The sequence below is a fragment of the Anguilla rostrata genome, chromosome 1, assembly GCF_018555375.3.
Source record: "Anguilla rostrata isolate EN2019 chromosome 1, ASM1855537v3, whole genome shotgun sequence".
Lineage (NCBI taxonomy): Eukaryota > Metazoa > Chordata > Actinopteri > Anguilliformes > Anguillidae > Anguilla > Anguilla rostrata.
In genome coordinates, this window is record NC_057933.1 from 41009757 (window position 1) to 41033618 (window position 23862).

Below are 23862 nucleotides of genomic sequence, written 5' to 3' on the forward strand. Positions count from 1 at the left end.
AAGTGGAAGAATAATAGGAAAGCACCTTATTCCCAAATTCCCCTTCTCAGACAGTGAGAATTCTTTTAAGAGCCACAAAAAACTCCACAATACATTATGCTACATCCTCCACTTGCTTAGCCTTGAGTGGATATGCCTAGACCCACTTTGTATTTCAGTCCATCATATGTATATATTGCCTCTTGGAGTTCCCGCCAGTTTCCCCACAAGATCCATCCTGACCAGTACAAATGGTTCAGACACCTGAACAATTCCAAAAGATTTAGGAGTGGACAATGGCATATTGGTAACTTTGTATACAAAGAGGCGTGAATACATGAAGCTTACTTAAAGAGCATCTTGCAGGTTAAATTTTTTTATGAATTGTATACTTAACCTTGTCTGAAAATGACCATTTAAAAAGTTAATGCAGGACTTAATAATTTTTACAAGACATAAGGGCACAAATTCAGAGGAAATAGTTACCGTTTTGAGCAAAGCTCCTAAAAACACTTTTTTTTCCAACATCGCATCATATTACCTAACAGAAGGGAGTCTGCCTGCCTTAGCCCAATGTGCAGTAGTAGGTAGTAATGAGTCTGAGCGGTCGTGATATAGTGAGGTGGTCTTTTTCAGTAGTTTTATATTGCATTTCACCGTGTATCATCATGGTAAATTATTGTGTTTGTGCAGGTTGCACAAACTCCAGCCTGTCAGGACATCGAGCACACCTTTTTCCTAACAGGAAAAGGAACAGTGCTAGCTTTCGTGCCTGGGTGTGTTTTGTGCAGGTAAAGAAACTGGACTTCACTGCTGCATTTGTTGGCTGGGCCGCCACAGCGGGGCCAGCCCTACAAACGCGAATGTCCGTGACTGAGTGATCAAGTTACACCATTGGTTGGCCGAGTTATGAAGTTACACCATTGGTCGGCTGGTCCAGCCATATACTAGGTTTTGACCTGGTCTTCTTACAAAATGTGAACGCGCGTTTTACGCGTAGAGGTAAAACCAATAAGAAATTTTAGGATAGCGCTTCCGATATTGCTTGTGCCGAAAGTGCTGCGATGGAAACAACAATGGATTTACTTTGGAGCCACATCTGTCCAAAATGTAAACAAATCAGTTTTCACGGTCTGGAAAAAATGTATGACAACGTAAGCTATTTGTTTAATATTTATTTGAGAGGACTGAGTTCCTTACCTTTACTGTTACAGTACGGTTACTGTTTCGTATTATTATGTCTGTTTGTTTGATTTTATGTCTCACTATATAATCTTGTATGTATTGTATGTATTTTATGTTCGGACCCCAGGAAGATTAGCTGCAGACTGTGTATTGCTAATGGGGATCCTAAATAAATAAATACATGAATAAATACCTATCAAAATATGAGCCCCGTAATAATACACATCAGTGTTTCCCCTAGAATTTTTTTCAGGCCTGGTGGTACGCACCGAAAAAACCCTGAACAGACGAGGCGCGCGGGATGGCATACTGGCGCGGTCGGTTCCGGTTAGATGGTGCAGCAGGCGGTCTGCAATTTATATTTGCGTTCAAATTTTTGTTCGCTCGTATATCACTAAACAAAGGATACAAGAGGTTGCTACATACTTACGCATTACGACGCTCTTTCAGAGCGCTTACAACTTTTACATTGTATCCTTTTACACTGTATAACAACATACAGGTTAAGTACTGCTAGTACAGAGTTCCTTACCGAACGAACTGCGCCTTCAGTACAAGCAGTTACCCACTGCACTCGTCGAGGGCACAGGCAGGATGACTTAATAAACTGCATTTATTCCATAAAAATAAGCTGTGTAACCTATAACCTTTGCAAAACATTAGGACATCATGAACAGTGTGCATTATTCATTGCTGCACTTTATCTTTCTTGGCTTGGAGAAAAATTTCACCATGGCATCATGATATGGAAATTTTGCCACAGGAGACCCATTTATTGAAATCTTCACGCAGGCCCCCAAGTGCTCTCCTTGCAGCCTGTTCCTGAGGTCTGTTTTCACCTACCAAAAGTGAAGATTTGTCTTTATTTCGTAAATTAAAATTTAAGGATAAATTTATATTGCTTTTATATTCCATTTCTTTTAAAACGATGTGAGATCAACAAATTGGAACTTAGTATGGTAGTCTGGTACAACCACGGGCTATATTTGGGGTTCTTCAACCACTCTGGGTCCCAGCCAGATTTTCGATGTTTGCCTTTATTTTTTTCGACTGGGTCAGCTTCAGTTGGACCGGCATCAACGATGTTTAGCTGCATTCTCAAGCTCCCCCCCCCCCCCCCCCCCCATCTGCCGCTCTTACTTCTCTCTCATCTGCCCCTCTCAATTCTCCCATTTCTGTCCCTCTCCCTTCTTCCCCATCTGTATTTTTGCTTGGCTCCGGAGTTTTGGAGAAAAACGTTAATATATTTGGTTGTCCGTCCCCCGCATTAGAGCTTTTTCTCTTTTTAGGCGGCGCCATGCTCACGTTAGCTATTGATTCTAGTAATAACTTGCTGTAAGTTGCATTATGGGGAATCATCTTGGGGCGCGCAAATTCGTTCAAACTGATCAATCACAACATTGATAGCTAACGTTTGCTAGCTAGCTATGAGAGGCAGTATCTGTGTAATTATTTAATTAATTATTTATTATTTAAATAGAGTTGATGCAATAATATTATGTTCAACCATATCCATACTGATCATGAACACATGGTAACGTTAGGTTGTAGTATTGACAGTGCAAACAAGAGACAAATACAGTGACATTGCGGTTCCACAAGAAAATATTCAATGTCATAAACTTACTTTAACTTCGAGAAGCCTGGGAGAAGAATCAATGAAGATTATAATAAAAAGCCAGCATGTCTCCGGTCCACTCCACTCCATCATTACCTGCATCCCGTACCCTCAGGACTATAACAGCAGTGGCACTCGCATCGCGTCAAGAGTTTCCCAGGCAACGACACGGAGGTTGACTCACGTTTCAGAACAGCGCTGAACAGAGGCTCCAAAATGATTTTTTTGGCCTGGTGGGGGTTCTCCTTGGCCTGGCGGCCCGCCAGGCCTGTACAATTATAGGGGAAACACTGCAGTCTGGCGCATAAGGAAATGTTAATGGCAATACCCTGCACTGTTTTGTTGTCATCCATCTTGAAGGCTGTGTGCTTTGCAAGCTTTCTGAGAATTCCCCAGACAAATACGGAGAGAAGATCACACTACGGCAGCATGGGCTCACTGTGCACTATTTTTGTCTGGTGAGTGTTTGGCGCTGATTTTAAAACATGTCATTATTTAGTCCTGATATGCACTGAAATGTTTAATTCTTTGGCCTGTTAAGCACTTCACACTAGACTGTGAAGGAATGGGGAAAGTTTTTATCAGTAAATGGCTTTCCCTTTTCTTGTTTCTCCACCTTAATGTAGTAAATTGTTTTGCATGTTATCCATAGTACTGCGAGTTGCTTTGAATAATGGTTTTAACTGAGTTAGTTGATTCTAGTATTTTAATGTGTCAAAACTGTTTCACAGTTGATGTCCAGTGGGGTGTATCAGCGTGGACAGGAGGATGAAGGAATCCATGGGTTTTTAGTGGAGGACATCAAACAGGAGGTTCGCCGATCCACTAGGCTGGTGAGTTTTTATAGGCATGACCCAAAAAAAAGCATCTCCCTAAATGCAGATCTTTCACATATTGATAGGGATTTGATGCAGTTGTTTACAAGTTATGCTGCAGAAAGGCGCATTTTCCCGTACTATAATGTTGTGGAATAGTAATGGTATAGAAAAGAAATGGAGATCGAAACAGACTTTTTGGTGCCAAATAAAATAAATATAAATATGAAATAAAATCAGTGCTGTATGAGGAATTAGTGGCTCAGAAATCCTACCTGAAGAAAGGCGAGTTCACGGGTGTTGCGTCTGAATTGACCGAGCAAAATCTACACTAGTCCTGCCCTCAGTAGGGACTGTTGCTAGGTATGACAAACAAAGCTGATGGCAGCATCTGCTTGAATGAATTACCGCAAGAAATTACAGATGGTTTTTAAAAATATAATCTAGTATCTTTGTAACGTGGCTTGATACAGTCATAAATAATGTATAAATTGGAAATACGTCAATGGAGGCATTGTTTGCTCTTCCGTTGTTAAAGTGCTGGTTATCTGCCATTTAGCCGAGCTACTGAATAGTTGGTTGGAATAACAATGCCACGGCCAGATTTGCAAAAAAGAAAAACCCAAGAAGTGCTTGTTAATGTTGGCTATTATTTTAGCCTATAGCTAGTTAGACCAAACATGACTCTTTCCGTATCTGTAGAGCTAACGTATGATACCCCCATTTACTATAAAGTTGTGGAAATTTGCTCTGACATATGCCTAATGTTAATCATGTGCAATATCTAGCCTAGACTGCCTACTGGCACCTCTATTTATACTTCATTTTGTATCTGTCTTATCTTTTGTTATTTTAATTTATTATTTGTCTTATTGTTTCAGCACTGTTTTCCCTTCGCATAGCTACCCAATGATGCTAATGGCTAACTTTAAGCATTTCATTGCCATCTAATAACTGCCTGTCTGCTGTATTGTTAATGGTGCATTTGACAAATAAACTTTGATTTGATTTAATATCACTCAACTAACTCCGGTTAATAGACTAGATATGTTAGCTAATGTTATTACTAGGCAGAATAAAGTTTACCTTGGAGAAAAAGTGGCAGTGTCTACTGCACTAACTGCAAGTGTCAAAAAGGTTTATCCACAACAGACACTTTACCAAGTTTGTCTTCGGCTTGGGGATTGGAATAAAATTAACAACCCCCCCACCCCTTCCTCCACAAAACGTTCAGGATAATGCGTGTCTATTTTACTGGTTCCCCGACAGCAGCTATTAACCACCTACAGAAGCTTCGTAATTTTGTCGCTAAAGTTTTTCCGCTGTCAGCTATACTGTTGCAGACAGTGTTGGAGCTATATGTCAGAGTATTACTTAGCAACTGTTCCTAATCAGGGATTGGTGGATTGCAGTGTCAATCATACATTTGCTAAAGGTCATTTGGAACCACTGTAGACTGGCTTCAACAGAGGCTGAATCCTGTGCCTCGTGAGTGTTTTTATTGTCATGAAGTCGGACACCCGATTGCTGCATGCCCAGCACTTAAACCAGCTGAAATTACAGTCACATCCATAGTGTTGGGCTGATTAAGGCCCAGAATTCAGACATTGATCGAACTTTTTCTTCTCTGGGCTCTGATCTAAACCCTTTATCTTTAATTGAACAGTCGAGTTGTCTGGTAAAGACCTGTTCATATCTTGAGCGATACAAGTGCTGTGCAATCCTTTATTATAGAAAGTGTATTGCCGTTTTATAAACAGTCAGGGTGTGGTTCCGTGTTAATTCAAGGCATTGAACTGTGATGTCATTAAGGCTGCCTTGTGCAATGTTTATTTGCAGTCTGGTGAAATCTTCAGATGTGTGAAAGCAGCAGTTTGTCCTCAGTTGCCGGTTAAAGGAATTTCTTTTATTCTTGGCAACGATTTAGAGGTAAAAAGTGTTTTGTCACGCATGCGTAAGCTTGCAATTTTCAAGACACGTTAGATCGCTCTGAGATTTATTGGGGAATGATCCTGGGTCTAAAAATAATGGCGGTGCTGTGCACTGTTATTATACTTGAAGGAAAACCTGTGGCCTAGGTTTCTCTTAAAGGGAACCCCGCCTGTTAAGGCTTGTAAGCCGTAATTTAGTGTAAATGCCTTCAATTATAAAAATATATCATAAAAACCCAGGTGAAAGATTGTAGTTATTTAAAAAAATCTTTTAATCCTTCGACTCGTAGGTTATCATTGTTACTATTGTCGCAATGCACTTTAGGTAGTAACGTCAAATGGTTGCACGGGTATCCTGGTTCATTGAGCAGCATTGAAAATGTCTTCTGTTCAGTCTTTTTCGATTAGAGACATTACTCAGCAAGAAAGCACCATGGACATCCTCATCAAATAAATCAAAACAAGGAAGATCGGGGGCCAGAGGGGACAAGAGTAGGCCATGAGAGATGATGTTTGTGGAGCAACTGCTCTCTTATGCCAATAGAGACTGAAAAGTTGTCTGTTGTAAAGAGCTCCGCTTTCTAGCACCAGCCGTTTAAAGTCAGTTGGCCCTATGGATCAAACTATCGTTTTTGGTGAAACTGAAAAGTGTACATTATCCCCATTCATTTCAATGATGTAACATTATTATTGGTCCACGTAATATGAGTTTAAGCTGGTGATAATACCTCCTTTAAATGCATAATCCCTAATGATAATATGTGGTGATACACTGAGATGTTTAGCTATTGAATCAATCCTATTCACAGATATCCCATGTATCACATCACACACAAATTCTGTGTCTGGCCTGTGGGAATTTCCACACCTGTTAGCAGTATTTTCCCATGCTATTTTACCTCCTTGCCTTCCTTGTCTCTCTGCATTGATCCCGTACTGTTCCTCCTCCATCTCTGTCACTTCAACAACCATCAGCTCTTTCCTCTTAATTGTCAGCATGACTTGTAGCTGCCAGTTCACCACAGTTTTTGCTTGACTTACAATTTCCTGTTATTCAGTATGTTCCTATGTCCTATCACACTGGCCCTCTGTGGGTTTGCATGACGTTTGCAAAGTTTACCTTTGTGCTCAGTATCTGGATTTAGTAAGTTCTCACCTCTCAGAAGGTCTCCTCATCTTCCAGCCCAACGTGTATGTTTCCTCTAGCTATTCCTGTAGTATATTTGGCCCTGGCTAACTTGAGTACATTTTCTTCAATCTTTAGAGATGTGGAGTTTGCAAGAAGAAAGGTGCCTCTGTTGGATGCAGTATCAAAAGCTGTAGAAAGAAGGTTCATTTTCCTTGTGGAATCAAAGAAGAATTTGTGTTCCAGTTCACTGGCCTTTTTCCGTAAGTGTTACTTAATGTCAGCAAGAGTTGGGGTGTTGATGGGGAAATGACGTCTCGGTATTTTTGTGCAAAAAATATGACTGATTTTAAAAAGACATACAATTCACATGTATTTTTTAAATGAAAACTACTGTTGATGGGGAAAAAGAAGGCTGATCATGAAACTGCATACATTATGGTGTCATTTCACGCCATTTGCATGTTGTCTCTGAATTATTATTATTTTGGTGAATGTTTTCTAATGTAAGATCAGTGTCTACATCACCAGTGATTATGGTGCTTATGAAAACCTTTTGGATTGAAGGGTTGCTCCTGAGCCCATTACTACAAAATTTTCAACAAACTGGTGGATTTCACCATAGATATGAAATTTGATGATAGACCGTTGAGAGCCAGTTGTTTACGTTGTTAAATGCTATGTGTTATTGTAATCATAATGCCAATATGTACAACAACATAAGTGATTGAGTGATAGTTATTGTGACAATGCTAACGGAAAATTAGTTAAATAAACTTATGATGCCAACCTAATTTGCTCGCTAGAGGTGGATTTGAGTAGATCCCAAGGTAGGAGCTATGTAACTAATGCCGTGCATCTACAGCCATTGACGTTGATGTAGATTTCGTATTACATTTGATGACAATGTAACGTTACTAAATTACATAGTTATTTGCACAGCTAGCGCTAGCTTCCGGACAATGTCAAGAAAGGCAACATTAGTTTAGACAACGTTGTGCGCTGCCTGCAGCCATCTCTCATATCAGGTAACGTTGTGTTAGCTAGCTAGCTAATGTAATTAACACAATCTAATGTCAGCTAACAATTAGAAAAAATGCTAGCTAACGCTACCGACCGGTACCGATTTTGCAAACCGTCTCTCGAATGCAACGCTACCTTGTTGCAACGTTGCACTGTAGCTAACTAAAGGCCAGTTCAGATCAATTATTCGCAACGAGACTGGATGCAACTTGCAAAATTCCAAGACGTCTGATTGTAAACGTTCTAAAACTGCACTTGGCGATTTGACATGGTGGGTCTTTTGAGACCCCAAGGCAGGCAACGGCTTCAGACGCTCTGCAACTAACCAGTTCACACCGCTGCAATTAACTCTGCAACATTCTAAAACAGTTCTGTCTCGTTGCGAATCATTGATCTGAACTGGCCGTAACGTTATGGTTATTTATATTGCCATGAACTTCATCAATATATTATAATGATCAGAATAAAGCCGTCTTTACACAGAGAATTAACCACGGGGTACAGGTGGAGCAGAGTAGTTCTTTGTAAAGATGTCAAGCTGGAGAAAACTAAATTAAAAAGTACGGCAGTATGGATTAGCATTGTTATTTTATTACGCTTCATCATCTGTTCTTTCAGCCTTGATGCCCTTTTTTTGATGAAATCTCCTGTTTAATTTTATTCTTCTTGTTCTGATTGCTAATTTAACACCCAGCTCAGCTTTATTCTCAAACAGTTTAGCTAGCAAAATCAGAAACACCAGGGGTAACATTTTGCAAGGCAGTTGTTTCAAAAATATCACACAACAATCATTCATGAGAGACAATGTTTATTGTGCACAAGATACATAATTGCACAAGCCACAGCGAATCCCACGGATTCTTCTCTGCAGTGTAACGAGGTTCATACCAGCTAAAAGGTGGATAAAGAACTTCTGTGGAAATTGATCATCACTAATTCTACCGAAGGTCTGCTACAGAATTTTAACCCGGCTCAGCAGTGTAAAGACAGCTTAAGTTAGCCTAATGTTAGACAATGAATGAGTATGTACATTGCGTTACTTTTATAACAGTCATTTTTTATTCAGTAAATAGTAAGTGTTATACTTACCGTGGCCCAGGTGCCAGCTGACTGATGTCACACACAGGCGACACTGTTTGGAAGTTGGGAAGTGAGGTCCAAAAACACACCTGCAATTACCGCTTCTCGCCATCGGTACCGCCAAAGAGAACGAAACGGAAATCTTTGAGATTGCCACTTTAAAACGTAAAACAAGGATGTGTAGGTGAACACATTACTTTGTACTTCAAGAAGTGAAACTGTCTAGAGTAAATATATTAAAGTGTGAAAACTGGTACAGGGCAATGAATATTCACACAGCTGGTCTTCTCTTCAGTGCAGCAGCAGCAGTGGGCAACACTGACACTGATGTCACTCCCTGTTCGCAGGTCATTCTGCAGAGTGCACCGTCCCACCCAGAGTCTGTTATCCCCCGTCACCACACCACTGTCCTGCTCTGTGTGCCTGGACCCCATCGAGCCCGTCCTCTCTTACTCTGTGCTCAAATGTCCCTGCTGCCACAGTAGCTGGTTCCACCGGGACTGTGTACAGGTTCGCCTTCTTCTTAAGACTTTCTGAAATGGTTTTTCCTCACAGCACAGCACAATAGTGAAAGTGATCTTTTGGAAGTATTTTTGCTGCATCTTTCACACAGAATATTTCAACTTGGAAAAATATCAAACTCATTGTGACTGGGGCTGACTGAATACTTCAAAGCTTCAAAGCTTTGTCTCTTGGTGAGGTTTTTGAATCATAAGCTCTTTTTAAGTTCAATACTGTGTTGCTCATGTGTCTGTGCTACTTACTTGTCTGTATTTATATTTAGACAGTATTTGTGGACTCATTTTTTATAGTAGAGCAAGTGTTTTATTGTACTTTAATGTTTGCTTTGCAGATCGCATCATTAGGTGAATGCTTACATACTGCGCTAGTTTCATTAATAGGCTAAACTCCAATTAAGGCCAGTGGGGCACAAACTGTGGGTCGCAACCAAAGTTGCCTCGGGAGATATCTATTGGGTCGTAAAATCATTGGGCCTCATTCACGAAACACGCAGACCATCAAATTTATTCAACCTTTATTTAAGATTCTCGGTGACAATCGAGGGTAGGAACCCTCTTTCTCAATGTGCCGAGATTACAAGAGATATAAGAAATAAGGGCATAAGATATAATAACAAGCATCAATTAAAACAGTTACAATCAAAATTGATCAAATCTGAGATCAGGGATCTAAAATGGCCCAGTGATACAATGGAACTCAATTTAAGTCTTTTTTGAAGTTCATTCCGCTTGTGAGGGGCACAGAATTTAAAAGAAATCTTTCCTAGTTCTGAGTTTGTTTGAGGAACGTGGAGTGTTAGCCAGTCCTGAGAGCGAGTGTAGTGGTTTCCATTTTTCCAGTCCAGGAGTGATGACAAATAAAGGGCTGGAGTACAGAGAAGGGCTTTATGAATAAATAGAAACCAATGCTGATCTCTCCTTGTGTGAAGAGACAGCCAGCAAACGTTTCATATAAAATACAGTGATGTGTGCCATAGTTGTCGCCAGTAATAAATCTTAGAGCCGTATGGTAAACAGCATCTAGAGGCTTAAGTGTGGTGGCAGCAGCGTGTCTGTAAATCATATCACCATAATCGAGGGAAGGAAGAAAAATTCACTCGACTATCGACTTTCTGGTGAACATGAGAAAGCAGGCTTTGTTTCTAAATAGGTGGCCAATTTTCATCCTTAGATTTTTAACTAGGTTGTCAATGTGCGCTTTAAAAGTGAGTTTTATCAACCCAGATACCTAAATATTTATATTTGATTGTTAACTGTGCTCACGAACATTCCCATGAATATTTGGCAGTCACCTTTTTTTATCTGAATTTGTTGTTTGGTAAGATGAAAATTTAAGTGTCTGGAAACATGCGTAAAGGCTTCAAGGTCATTTTAAGTAGTTGCAGACCTCAACAACAACAAGTGTTTATCGATACAATTATAATATTAATATGATATAATAATATTAAATATGCTTTAACTCCAATAAATCAATAAATCAGTCACTCAATCGAACAATTTGTATAGCACATTTCATACAACAGTTCCAACTCAATGCGCTTTACACTAAAAAAATGGGAAGGGATAAAACCGCCAAGTTACGGCTTGGTGGGGTGGCATGCCCCATACCTATACTGCTCATATGGCACTTTTCAGGGTTTTCTTCAGAAATAACTTTAAAAACATTCTTTTAAATCTTCAATGACGTGTTTTAAGAAATAACATTCTTAAAAGCATTTATGTCTCAAAGACGGAATTCACAAACAACTTCAGACGTCCACACAATAAAGCCCCAAATCAAGGGGATTTTGCCGATTACATCATCACAAATGCTCCAGGCCCACAAAGAATATGTTTCTCCATTGGACATTTAGCTACATCAGCCAATAAAGCATTGGGTACACGGGCAAAATGGACACATATAGAAGTGCATGTTTTATATTTTTTTTTGTTGTTTAAAAAAAAATACCGGCCCAACGGCTATTTCAGTAGTATCTCACTGGGTAGCGCGTTGTTTGCCTCTCTGGACCTTTGGCCCAATTACTAAAATCTCAGTCTTATCTTGGTCCAACAGGAAAAAATATTCTGACATTCTAACATTTATTATGTCAGAAATGTGCGACTAAGTTGTCAATGGAACATTGCTGAGGAAGTTTGTACACCCCCGGCTTTGTTCTGAGAGGCTATGCTGTTACATTAAAATATAATTTTAAGAATATTTTTAGTTATGTTTGGAACCATCAGTAGGAATATTAGATAACAGTTGTGGTGGAAGTGCCTCACCGATTCCATGTAGAACAGTTGACTGAACTTAAAACCAGTTGGATAATGTAGTATCCAGTCTTGTATTTAAGTATTTTTTCTGGTGTGTAATTATGAAGCTACAAGTAAAAAGTATTAATATGAATTATGTATCATAAATTAGATGTTGAATGATACGCTGTATGCTGTGATTTTAGTGATTTTATGAAGTTTGGAAACACTAGTTAAAACACTGATCAGTGATTTTGAAGAATCTTAGCTGATTCAGTTGATAAATTCCAGAGCAGTTCTCAGTTTGGGGGGGGGGGGGGTGTGGTTAGTAAGAGGCTAGCCATTATTTTGATTTTGTTATTCATTCTTCAGCAGTGCTTAATTCAGCATACGGTCTCCTCCTATACTTACTTGATCATGCATTTCACAGCAGCTAGGAATAATTTAATGACAAGTGGCTCAGTAAATCAAGAGCCTTAAATGATTTGCTAATATTCTGACAATTCTCCTCACTCTTTTCTCCAGCACCAGGCCTATAGTGCTGCCATGTTCTTCTTCAAGTGCACCATCTGCAGCAATAAGGAGCAGTTTCAGCAAGAGATGCTGCGCATGGGAATACACATACCAGAGAGGTAGTCACTTCTTTTCTTTAGCTGTCACACTTAATTCACAGATTTTCTCCTGCTTCACATTTAAATTGGTTGGTTCTGTCTGCCAGCATCACTGGTTTGGTTTCATACGCTGCATTGAGTAGCGCCAGTGACCCTCATTGAGATTTTGCATCTGGACCATTTCCACAGCTTTCTCTATGATTATTTGTTGGTTTCACAGCATACTGTGATCGTTGCCAAGAGTATACTGTTGAAAAGCTTGTGAAATTAATTGCGCTACTAAATTATTTATTATTAACACTACTAGCTCAAATGACAGATGATTGGATAAAGACCATAGATGATTTATCTACATTAATATGCATTAAACGACAGATAATTATTTTGTTAAATTTAGTAATCGACTTATCAATCATACTACTTACAGCCATATCTCTCAAGGCTAATATAGAAAGAACAGCTGAGACATTAACATCAATCTTACATTACATTTCAATACATTATATTACAGGCATTTAGCAGATGCACTTATCCAGAGCGACTTTCACAACATTTTTGCATAGAAATTACATTGCATCCATTTATACAGCTGGATATATACTAAAGCAATGCAGGTTAAGTACCTTGCTCAAGGGTACGACGGCATTGTCTATCTGGGATTCGAACCTGCAACCTTTAGGTTACAAGCCCACTTCCTTACCCATTATACCCATCATTTGGTATGTCCTTTTATAATTAATATAATGTGTTAATGTATGTCCAATTGTCCGTTGTGTTTTGTGCTTCTGTGTTGGACCCCAGGAAGACTAGCTGAAGTCATGGTGTTAGCTAGTGGGTGTTCAATAAACTGTTAGCTTAAAGGCTTGTGCATTTAGCCTCATAGTTAATTAAAGGGATCGTCCAACTTTTTTTAGATCATTTGCTTTTGACTATCTTGCCCATAGCTAGGCAATAAGATCGATACCCATTTCATCCTTGTGCATCCAGTACAAAAATATTACACTGTATCTACAGGCTGCATGTGAACTGTGCTACCTCTATGAATGGCTTCAGACAGAAACAAAGTTAGCTTTGCTAGTTAATGACAGAAACCCAAGCGTGAGTTAGGGGTTGCCAGGTATGTGTGGGTAAGATAGCCAAAAAGCGAATTTCCCATGAAGTTGGAGTATCCTTTTAAGCTTAAAGGAGTACCATGGTGGTTGAACGTGACACTTCCCAGTTGTCTTCAGGCAACAACAAAACAAATGTGCATAATTTTTTTATTCTTCAGTCATTTCAATGTACTTTAAAACGTATTTTTCTAAGCCTAAATTTCCCACGATAAAAATTCACCCGAACCGTCTGGGCGTGGTAATGAGAACTGTCAGTTAGCTATGATTGACAGACCGTGCCCCGTTACCATAGCTACCCCCATGATATGCGCTCTCTTTGGGAGACTGAATTTTCACAAGCTAGCTAGCTTAGTAGGGCTAGTATATCAAGTATCGGTAGATAGCTAAGGTAAGGACGTTGACTTATATCTAATGATAATTTTTGATATCTAGCTAGCCAAGTTAAGATAAAAGCACAACTATAACGTCCTCATAAAAGCAAACTAGCAAGCTAACGTTATCGATAACATTGCCTTATGAAAGCAAACCTCCTAGCTAGCTAACGTTAGCTAGCTAGCTAAATGAATATAACCAGAAATAATCTAAAGGCACTCTAATTTAAGTGAACCTAACGTTAGTCAAATATTTACATTGTCTGAACAGCAGGACGGTGTGTCCTGTCAGATTTCTTTACGGGGCGTGGAAATGGGAGTGGTTACTGTATTAATGACGTAGCAAAATGACAACTTTCTCAACCGTTTGAAAATAGGACGATGAATTTAAAACGCATATTTCTCCAAGAATACAGAACGGACATATTTAATACTTTGCTCATTGTGTTTCTTCAATGCCTCTTGTGCAAATAGCATATAAAACCGAGAAAGTGTGAAAATCACCATGGTACTCCTTTAAGTTTCATTAGCTAATAAATCAGTGATTGAACCAAAGTTGCTGTTTGTGTCTTACAGAGATGCATCATGGGAGCTTGAAGAAAATGCCTATGTGGAGCTGTTGCGAGTGTATCAGCACTGTGACGCACACAAATGTAGCTGCTGTAACGGCCGCCAGTACAGTGCACGTGTAGGGTAAGCTAGACTCAATCGGAAAGACAACTTATCACACAATTTTCATGATCTCAACTGTGTAAGGAATAGTCGCTCTAATATTTAGCAGTTGTTGGTAACTGTAGTTAAGTAGTTACTCAATCAGCAAACTGTAGGCCTGAACATGGATGAGGGTTTTGACAATTTTTTTTTCTTTTTTGAACATGCTCTTGATGTCTGAATCAACACCTTTAGTTGCAGTATTTATAGTGATGCGCCCCCTCATGGAATTTGCTGTTCTGCAAGTGTCAGAGTTCATTGTTTGACAGCTGCTCTTGTGAAATGTTAGTCAATAAGGCTAGTCAGCCTTTACAGCACTTGTATATGTACACATGTAGCTATATTTGTATTCTATTATATTTCACATTATTTGTATGCTTTTATATTTCGTATTCATTTTACAATTTTTCAGTTCAATTCAAATAGCTGCATTGGCAAGACAGAATCGTGGGCAGTAAAAAAAACTCAACTAGTGTTACACTGACATCTAGCGTTTCATCGAGGAACAAGGGGCCTCTAGCTACGGGTCTCTCGCTGCGCAGGTCTCTTGTTGCGACTCCAAGTCCGCAGCCAACCCCTCTTTGGATAGTTCTGGAGAAAGTGATTATCTTGTGCCTTAAAATGTAATTACAGCCTAGATCACTTTTTAATATATATAGCTGTAAATGTGTATGCCTACTTCAAAATTAAATTTTTTAATCCAGTCTCATCACAAACAATGAAACGATCTAACGTTCTTATCATCTTATCTTAACCTTATATATATTGAAGTAAACCACTAGAGGGTGCCACCTGCCTACGAATAGGCCTGTGCAGTTGGAACGGTGACTAAAAATACATCTGCATTTAGATCTATCGGAAAGACATGAGTAAATAGGGTTGGAAATTGTGGTTGAAAGCGCACATTCGATGACTGTGGTGCTTGTGTATTAGTATGATATGCGAGGAAAAACAGAAGAGCAACTCTTCCTCAGGTGACTGAGAATGTCAATGCAGGATGCAATCAGACTGTCAGCAAGAACAGTCCATAAACAGCTACATAGAGAGGGATATTATAGTAGGGTTGCAGTGCATAAACCCCTTATTACACACACAAGAGTTTAGACCATAGACACTGGTCTACAGAGATGTGTAAAAAAAAAAAGTGATATGGTTGGATGTGTCAACCTTCACTATATTGTTAATAAGTGGACTAGTGCATGTGTGATGTATACAAATAAAGCGGTACAGGCCTGAATGCTTGGCCCTTACAGTGAGAGGGTCTGGTGGCATTGTTGCTGTGGGGGGCATTTTCCTGGCATGGTTTGGGTCCACTTGTCCCCTTTGAGGGAAGGGTCACTGCAAATCAATACAAAGTTATTCTGAGTGATCAGCTTTATTCTACGATGAAACATTTCTGACCTCATGGGTATGGTCTCTTCCAGGATGACGATGTACCCTTCCACAGGGCATTAAATGGTTTGATAAGTATGAAAATGATGTGAATCGTGCTATGGGCTTTGTAGTCTCCAGATCTCAACCCAGTTGAACACCTATGGGAGATTTTGGACCAACCTGTTCATTCTCCACCACCATCATCAAAAGACCAAATATCTTTTGGAAGAATGGTGTTCCATCCCTCCAGAGATTTGTAGAATTTATTCCAGGGTGCACTGAAGCCGTTCTGGCTGCTACATTGCATTATGGCCATTTAGCAGACGCTCTTATCCAGAGCGACGTACTCTACTTTTTACACAGCGTTTATACGGCTGGATATATACTGAAGCAATGCAGGTTAATACCTTGCTCAAGGGTACGACGGCAGTGTGGGAATCGAACCTGTGACCTTTAGGTTACAAGACCAGCTCCTTACCCATCATACTACACTGCCAGCCACTTTTTGCACGTGTCGCTTTTCATGGACTGCCAGAAGTACAAACAAATAGTGCGTATATTGTACAGTATGCCATGGCCACAAATGTATGCCAGACCGCCAAAACAGCGCTTGCTGCTGCACACGGCCAACCTGTGGCATGTCTTGCAAGAACTTGAAACCTTTTGTGTTATAGTAAACATTAGGGGCGACAAACGTTGCAAAGGAATAACCGCTGGTCCATAAATCAAATCGTCTAAAACTCACCATTATGCATTTAGCATTTTAGACAGTTTACTTCATCTTAAGATCATATAATCTTCAAAATTTACACAGACAATTAAAATGTTTATTCCTATTGAATAAATATGGGATCTCACAAATCTATCCAGGCATATGTTTGGCCCATTAATGTACTATATGTTTGTCAGTGAGATAAAGTTTAGTCAAATGAGTACAATAGTATAATTAAAAATATTGTTTGCAAGTACAGTTTTCTAAACAAAATAATGTCAGCAATAATAGTAAAAATAAGTATAATAATGATAATGCGTTTTAGTCATACTGTGCTTTTCATACACCCAAAGCACTGGATAAGTGTAACACAGCTGAATTGCAGATTATTTCCACTATAAATTATTGCCATTTGATACTTTAATGCAACACAATGCGACAACTTTGAATGACCACATTTTCCATATGGTAAGATGAAAAAACACAGATCACATAATAAAATAATTTGGGAAAACTTGGGCAGCATTGCTTTCGAATAGAGCTTGTTTAATTTGTGTGAGCTAAGAAAGCCAATATTGTTTGTAACTTCATCTTAATACTTTGAACTGTAGTCCTTCATTTTGCAAGTTTTAATTAATGACTTATTAGTGCTTTGTATGCGCGAGGAACTCTTTTAAAACAAAACATTTTTTTTTAAGATAACGTGTGTGTGCAGCATCTGGAAGCATAACATTGCTGTACAAGTTGCTTTGGTTTTACTTGAAGTGTATTCTCTTGTTTTTAGACCATGAACCCCCCCAAATGTTCTTTTACCAGCCATTCTAAAGTTGGCTGGTGATCAAAAACTTATATAAGTATCCTTCATTGCACATAAAAACAATATAAAACAGACTTATGGCAGAAGTGTGTGTCTGAGAAATCTGATCATTTTAAGCACTCTTCTTGCAGTGTCAGTCAGAATCGCTTAGCAAATGGCTGCTGCTGCTACGTGAATGTAGCGGAAACACAGCAATACTAGGGAAGTAGATTGACTTGAATGCTACTGCTTGATTCAACTTCAACTACAAGACCCATATTGGCATGGCAGATATGCCATCCCGCCAAGTTAAGGCTTGGTGGGATGGCATGCCCATACCTACACAGCATTGGGTGTTTGGCACTTTTCAGGGTTTCTACAGAAATAACCACAATGACCACAGACTCTCAGCCTTTAAAAACAATAATTTCTGTACCTTCTGATGCCATTTCAACAGTCAGAATTCACAAAGAACACAATAAAGCCCCAAACTATTTAGTGTTTTTTCCTGCCTGATTACATCATTTCAAATGCTCCAGGTCCACAAAGAATATGCCTTCCTATTGGACATTTAGGTACATCAGCTAATAAAAACTTTAGATACAGACACAAAATGGACATATATACAAGTGCACGTTTAAAACGGCAGAACTTTGCGGCCCAAAGGTCTAATTCCCTTGTAGCTCCCTGGGTAGCACGTTTGCCTTTGGACACTTTGGAGGAGTGACACTGGGTTCAAGTCATTACACTGGCTTGCTGGCTAACTAAAAAATAAAACATTTAAACTATTGCTTTTGCATCTGTAAAATTTTTGCAGGAAACCCATTTATATTTCTGAAATCCAAGTAAAATACTTCCACAACAGGCCGAGTCTAGAAACGTATCCAAAATTTCTCCAAAAATGAATAAAATGCTTTTTGTCCATTATAAAGCATAGAGTAGCCCCTTTGAACTTTAGATGAAAACATTAATATCTGGACTTAAAAATAAACATTTAACTATTGCTTGTTGCATCAAATGCAGTAAACCAAATTGTGAAATAATAAAATACTTGTATGTATATCCAATTACTCTAAATGTAAATGCTTCTTGTATGGGGATGGGATGACATGAAAACAATATTAGAAGGTGGGGAAAAAGCAGGTTAGAGGAGGAGGGAGAATGGGAGAGGGCTAAAGCCTGATTTATACTTTGTGGCACAACCCTGGCAACAAGTTTCGCATGACAAAAATGACGTATTTTCGACGGAAAAAAGTGTTGCACGACATAACGACATAGTATAAATGCAAAATGTCATTAATTTTGCATTTATATAGTTTTTGTAGTATAAATTAGGCTTAAGGTTGGTAGTGGCATTAAGGAAAATAACAAAATAACTATTGCTAACTATTGCAACTCTCTGTTTATAAAATGGATAATGTGCTTCTAAATGGCAGTGGAGTGTTTCGCTCAGACTCAAAGACACTGTTTTAGTGGAAGAGAATACTTTTATTTGTGTCAAACTGTGGGAGGAGATATGCAATGAGAAACATTTGTTGGCCATTAAATCAGGTCCTCCATGGCATCGTGAACCTTGTAAGAAATTGAGCTCCACCAATTCAATCCGCACAACGGAACTGGTAGAAATAACTGATATAAATCGGTATTGCATAGCAATTGATTTCTCGTATTGTCGCTGATACGTAATAAATGCCATAATAATCCCTTACAGCGATTCATGAATTTAGGAAATAATAGTTTTTCAATGTGAACGTTGAACACTGGAAACAAAAATAAGAAATGGCAGATTTGGTTCACTAATCTTCAGGAATGCTTTTGAATTAGCCTATGGGAGATGCAATGAACTGACAATAGAATGTAGGCTGTCACAGTATTTCAGGTGAATTGGTTCTCTATGTTTAGACATTGGGGAAATCTGAATTCTGGAATTACAGTGAATTTACAATAAGCTCTTATATGCAATAAGCTCTTATATAGCGCTCTTCATGCGTACATCCCTGTGTACAAACAAAACTTTTATGTTTGCATATACTGTGAGATATTTATTTTGACCTAATGCTGCTGATTACATGTTAGCTAGTGTTCATTTTGAACTACAAGGTTCATGTTGTACAGGCTTATGTACATGCAACTCTTTGTACTGTACTTCCTGGTAGGAGATAAGTCGTAGTAGGGGAAAGCAGGTCAGGAGTGAAAAGTAATGGGACACAGCCATTGAGATTTGGAGACCGTTCGATCGCCATCTGAAGCAGCAGGAAAGACATACCATTCAAATGGTTCCATTCGTGGAGAATTCAATATTAGATTTCCGTGATGTTGTGATATTTTTTGTTTCTCTTTTTGCTATGCATCTCCAAGCTGTATTTATTTTCATATATTTAGTTTTCCATTACTATGCCTTTTGAAAAATGCACACCTGTTAAAACCTTTGCATTTCTTGAATTTACTGAGCATAATTCATTATTATGCACACTTGCAAACTTCTGCCCTGTTTTAAAAAACACAAAGCTTTAATTGTTTTGGATTATATTTAGAAAATTATTGCTGCAATGCATGTTTTTCTGCATTGTTGCACACGTTAGAAAAAAAATTGCATTGTGAGAGTAAGCTGAATTAGTTACACAGAAAAATGTCTTCATTTTAGCTTACTGTAACTGTTATATCTGCAAAAATATGTATATACCATTGGACTTGTACTACAGTAAAGGTAATGGGCAACATACAACAAAACTGAAAATTGGCAAATGGTTCCCAGTTGAAATATAGTCTTTTATAGAATATATTTCTTCCTAATTCTTGTAGACCAGAATCAGAGTTACTGTGTTGTCAGGAGATGTTCAGAATTGAGACAAGTGCCTTTGTGTTTCTGTGAGACTTCAGAATTCTTTGTAATGGACGTGAGCAGTCAGCCTGTGGAAGAGGAAGGTAGCAGAATTTGTCAATTATTACAAATATACATTATCAAAATCCTCATTCTCTTTCTTTTTCAGGAAGTGGGAGATTGTGCGCTGTACATTCTGTGGTTCTAAGGGAACTCATCGGAAATGCTCTTCCCTCAAGCTCTATGAGGACAGATGGGCCTGTATTGACTGCCGATCTGCGGTGAATGGAGATGGTGAGGAGGCTGGGAACATGCATGTGTTTAAACGGGAATTCACTCAAATATTAAATTAAGTGATGTGTCCACTTACCTGGAGTGCTGTTCCGCCCATAGATGCACTGAGATTTGACAAGTTTTCTAGATAAATAAAAGTTGTCAAATCTCTACAAGTGCTACCGCTGCAGCTCACCCTGATACAGCAGAACTCAATGGCACAAAGACTTTGTGGCTTCAAAGCGCCAAAAATGTAACGTTTTAAAGCATTGTTTTAGCACTGTTTTAAGCACCAGAATGACTGGCATGCTTTGCTTGAGACTTTGTGCGGATATACATAATTCGGTAGAAATAGTTTTTGATGAAACCGTGCAGAAATTATCCTCTGTGGATGGAGTAACTGGAATTATATTTGTAATGAGATGTTTCTGTTGAGTTTTTCAATTTGTAAATTTTTTGAGTTTTGAGGCCACAAAAACCTTGTCCCATTGAGGTCCATTGTATCAGGGTTAGTTGCAGTGGATATCTAGAAAACTTGCGAAATCTCATCGAAAATATCTGGATGGATCGATAGCATTCCAGGTAACTGGAAACAGCTCTCATTTTTCGGTGAACTGCCCATTTAACCGATGGCACTGTTTTTAGGGCAGAGTGATGCTCATTTCCTTTTACCACTTTGTTTATAAGATATGCCGGTGATAGTAGCTTTTGATGTTTGATGTATCATTTATCTCAGTCAGATAAATTAATGTACTGTGGAATGGCATCTTTCTGTGACTTACAGGAAGTAACAGCTACTGCAGTCATGGTTTCTCTATTTTTTGATCAGGATTTTTTCTCTTTTGCGTGCACAGTATCAATGCTGGTCAGCTTGGTCTAGCCTAGTTGTGTCTTTTGCTTGATTTTTAAATATCCATTGTTCCACAGATGCATTACCAAGGCACCACCGATCACCTCAGTCAGGGCTTAAAAATGATAGATCATCGCGAAAAAGATCGTCTTCCATTCGCTCCAGTTTGGTCTGTAGAAGGTGTGTTTTGGAACATCATACACAGCATTGCATTGTGTTTGTGTGTAATTATGGATTTATTTGAAAATATTTTTAAATGGATCAATGAATGGTGTTCAGATTGTTCTAGTGAAGACTTGGTAGCTGAAGTGTTGCCATTTTTACTTATGTTAGAAGAAATGTATTATTTTCTGGAGCATTTATGTAAGTGTGCAAGTCCTATTCCTTGCATAAGAGACAGCAGTCCCATAGTGCATTGCCCCATGATGTTGGCCTCAGCCATTTTGTAAATCTGAATAACAACAAGTTAGCCATTTTGGAATTGCAACCAAACTGAGACATTCTTAGTTCAGCATCCTGCACATTATAAAATTATATTTTGTCAACGGAGATTCACTTTAACTTCTGCTACTGAAGTGTGAAATTATTCTATTCACAGATCGTCTATGCTGGCGAGTTCCCCAAGGGAGATCTTACGTGGGCTTGCCAGTCAGATCTCACTGGTCCCGTCCATTCCTGTGGTGATGAAAGGAGATGGGGCCTTCAAGGCAGCCTCAAAGTTTCTTAGGCATCCAAACTTCACCCCGTACCACGGCCTGGCTGTGAGGTTCACCGGTGATGAGCAGTGTCACAACAATGTCAGCCTGCGACGATTTATGCGGCTGCTGGTGAATGAAATCCAGAACTCCACACTCTTTGAAGGGCCTGAAAATGCAAAGATCCTGACATTGGACTCACAGGGTAGGACATGGACCAAAAACATTTACAAGGCCAACTGTCAAAGGGTCATGAGTCCCACTGGCGCTGTCATTATTATGCATTATGTATCCAGGGTCACTTACACCGCTCACATTCTGCAGATCACTGTTTAATCTTAAAAAAAACTATATAATACTATACAGTATTTATATCATACTTGTGTAGAGCTGAGTGTTCACTGATTCATGGACCTTATTGAAAGGCACAAATTGGCATAGCTTAGGAACTGAGCCTGCAACCACTACATTACTACCAGTTCAGTCACAAATTCTCAAACCAAAGTAAGTGCACTTTAAGAATGAAATATCATAAAAGGCAACAATGAATAAGGATGTTACAGACTATAAATGTATACCCACATTGTTAATTGTTATTGTTAGTCTGTCAAATAGCATGGCAATTATAGAGTGAAATTTGTCATTTTTGCTATGTACTTGAGGCAAATTTGAATTTGAGATCATAAGATGAATATGAGACAAAAGTACAGACAACTGTCTGTTTTTTCATGGTATTTACATGCATGTACGTTTTACAGAAATGGTTGCATTTGGTTGCGCCCCTCCCATTTTCAGTTGTGTAAAATTAACAGATGAACTTCAAAGTGAATCCAAAGCAATAAAGTCTGATAATTGGTTGCATAGCCCTTAAAAACAATAACTGCATCAAGTCTGCAACCCATTGACTTTGGCAAATGTTTGATATCTTCTTCGGAAATTACTTTCCAGGCCTTCACAGAAGCCGCTTTCAGTTGATCTTTGTGTTTTTGGCGGTTTCAGTGCAGTGCATGCTCGTTTGATTTTTTATCAGATGTGGCCAGTCCAAAACTTCACTTTATCCGCATTGTTTATTTGGAGTCATTGTCTTGCTGCAGGATGAAGCGCTGACCAGTGAACATGGAGGAATTTCTTTGTATGTATCCAGACAAAATCTGTCAGTACCTTTTATAATTCATATTATTTTTTTGCGAATTCTCATCTGGCCTGCCGATTCTTACTGCTGATGAGAGGGTTGCATCTGGGAGTGCGTAGCCTCTATAATTCTGCTTTTGAAGTCTTCTGTGTACGGTGTCTTGTGATACTTTCTCTACCCACTGGAGACTGCTGGTGATGTCACTGACCGTTGTTTCAGGGTTTTTCTTCTCCACTTAGGATCAACTGCAGTTGTCTTTCTTGGCCTACTTGTACGATGTTTATTTCTGAGACCAACCGTGGTTTGTTTCTTTTTCAAGACTTCCTAAACTGCTGTACTTTATATACCTAGTTTATAATTTCTTTGCTATTTAATGAATTCTCAGCTTACAGATTAGTTATTTTTCAGTCATAGTTATCTGGTCTTCATGATGGTGTATGCCTTCTAAATCCAAATGTAACCTAAATTGGTGAAAAAAAAGGTTAAAACCAAGACTAGATACTCACTGCTCTTGTATGAACAATATATGCAAAAAGAAATACCCATGTAGTCAAGGCACTGTAGATCTTCTTTTTTTAAAGCCATGAACGTGTTTGTATGCCTACTTTATAATAAAACATTTTAATCCATGGCGTTATTTCCAGGCCAGTTTTTAGTTTGACAGTTTGACCCGAGTGTCATGTGCCTGGCTTATCTCCGCTGTACAAATTCATTTGCATATAGAATGCTTTATGCAAATGAGATGGACACGTCTGCTCCACCCACCTCAGGATGCATTTTTAAAAATTGTGTAGTAGGCGGAGCCAGGCTGAAATGGTGAGTGCACCTGTTAGTCATCTTATACACATTTGCCCTATTCTGACTTGCCAGGTGTTTGCACCTGCTCAAATGATT

The 23862-nt window shown here is 38.9% G+C and overlaps 1 protein-coding gene across 3 annotated transcripts in view; it reads left to right on the top strand.

The window, feature by feature from the left end:
- Positions 1-23862, top strand: part of g2e3 (G2/M-phase specific E3 ubiquitin protein ligase) — a 37117-nt gene that overhangs the window by 1971 nt on the left and 11284 nt on the right. For all 3 annotated transcript variants that reach the window (XR_010330264.1, XM_064337302.1, XM_064337311.1), the window contains exons 3-11: positions 3143-3240; positions 3514-3615; positions 6793-6917; positions 9105-9267; positions 12036-12142; positions 14181-14297; positions 20188-20312; positions 21219-21321; positions 21740-22041. Coding sequence is in view for 2 of the 3 variants with exons in the window: in XM_064337302.1 (XP_064193372.1) it covers positions 3143-3240; positions 3514-3615; positions 6793-6917; positions 9105-9267; positions 12036-12142; positions 14181-14297; positions 20188-20312; positions 21219-21321; positions 21740-22041 (1242 nt within the window). In the remaining variant the exon portion in view is untranslated. The remainder of the gene's footprint in view (positions 1-3142; positions 3241-3513; positions 3616-6792; positions 6918-9104; positions 9268-12035; positions 12143-14180; positions 14298-20187; positions 20313-21218; positions 21322-21739; positions 22042-23862) is intronic.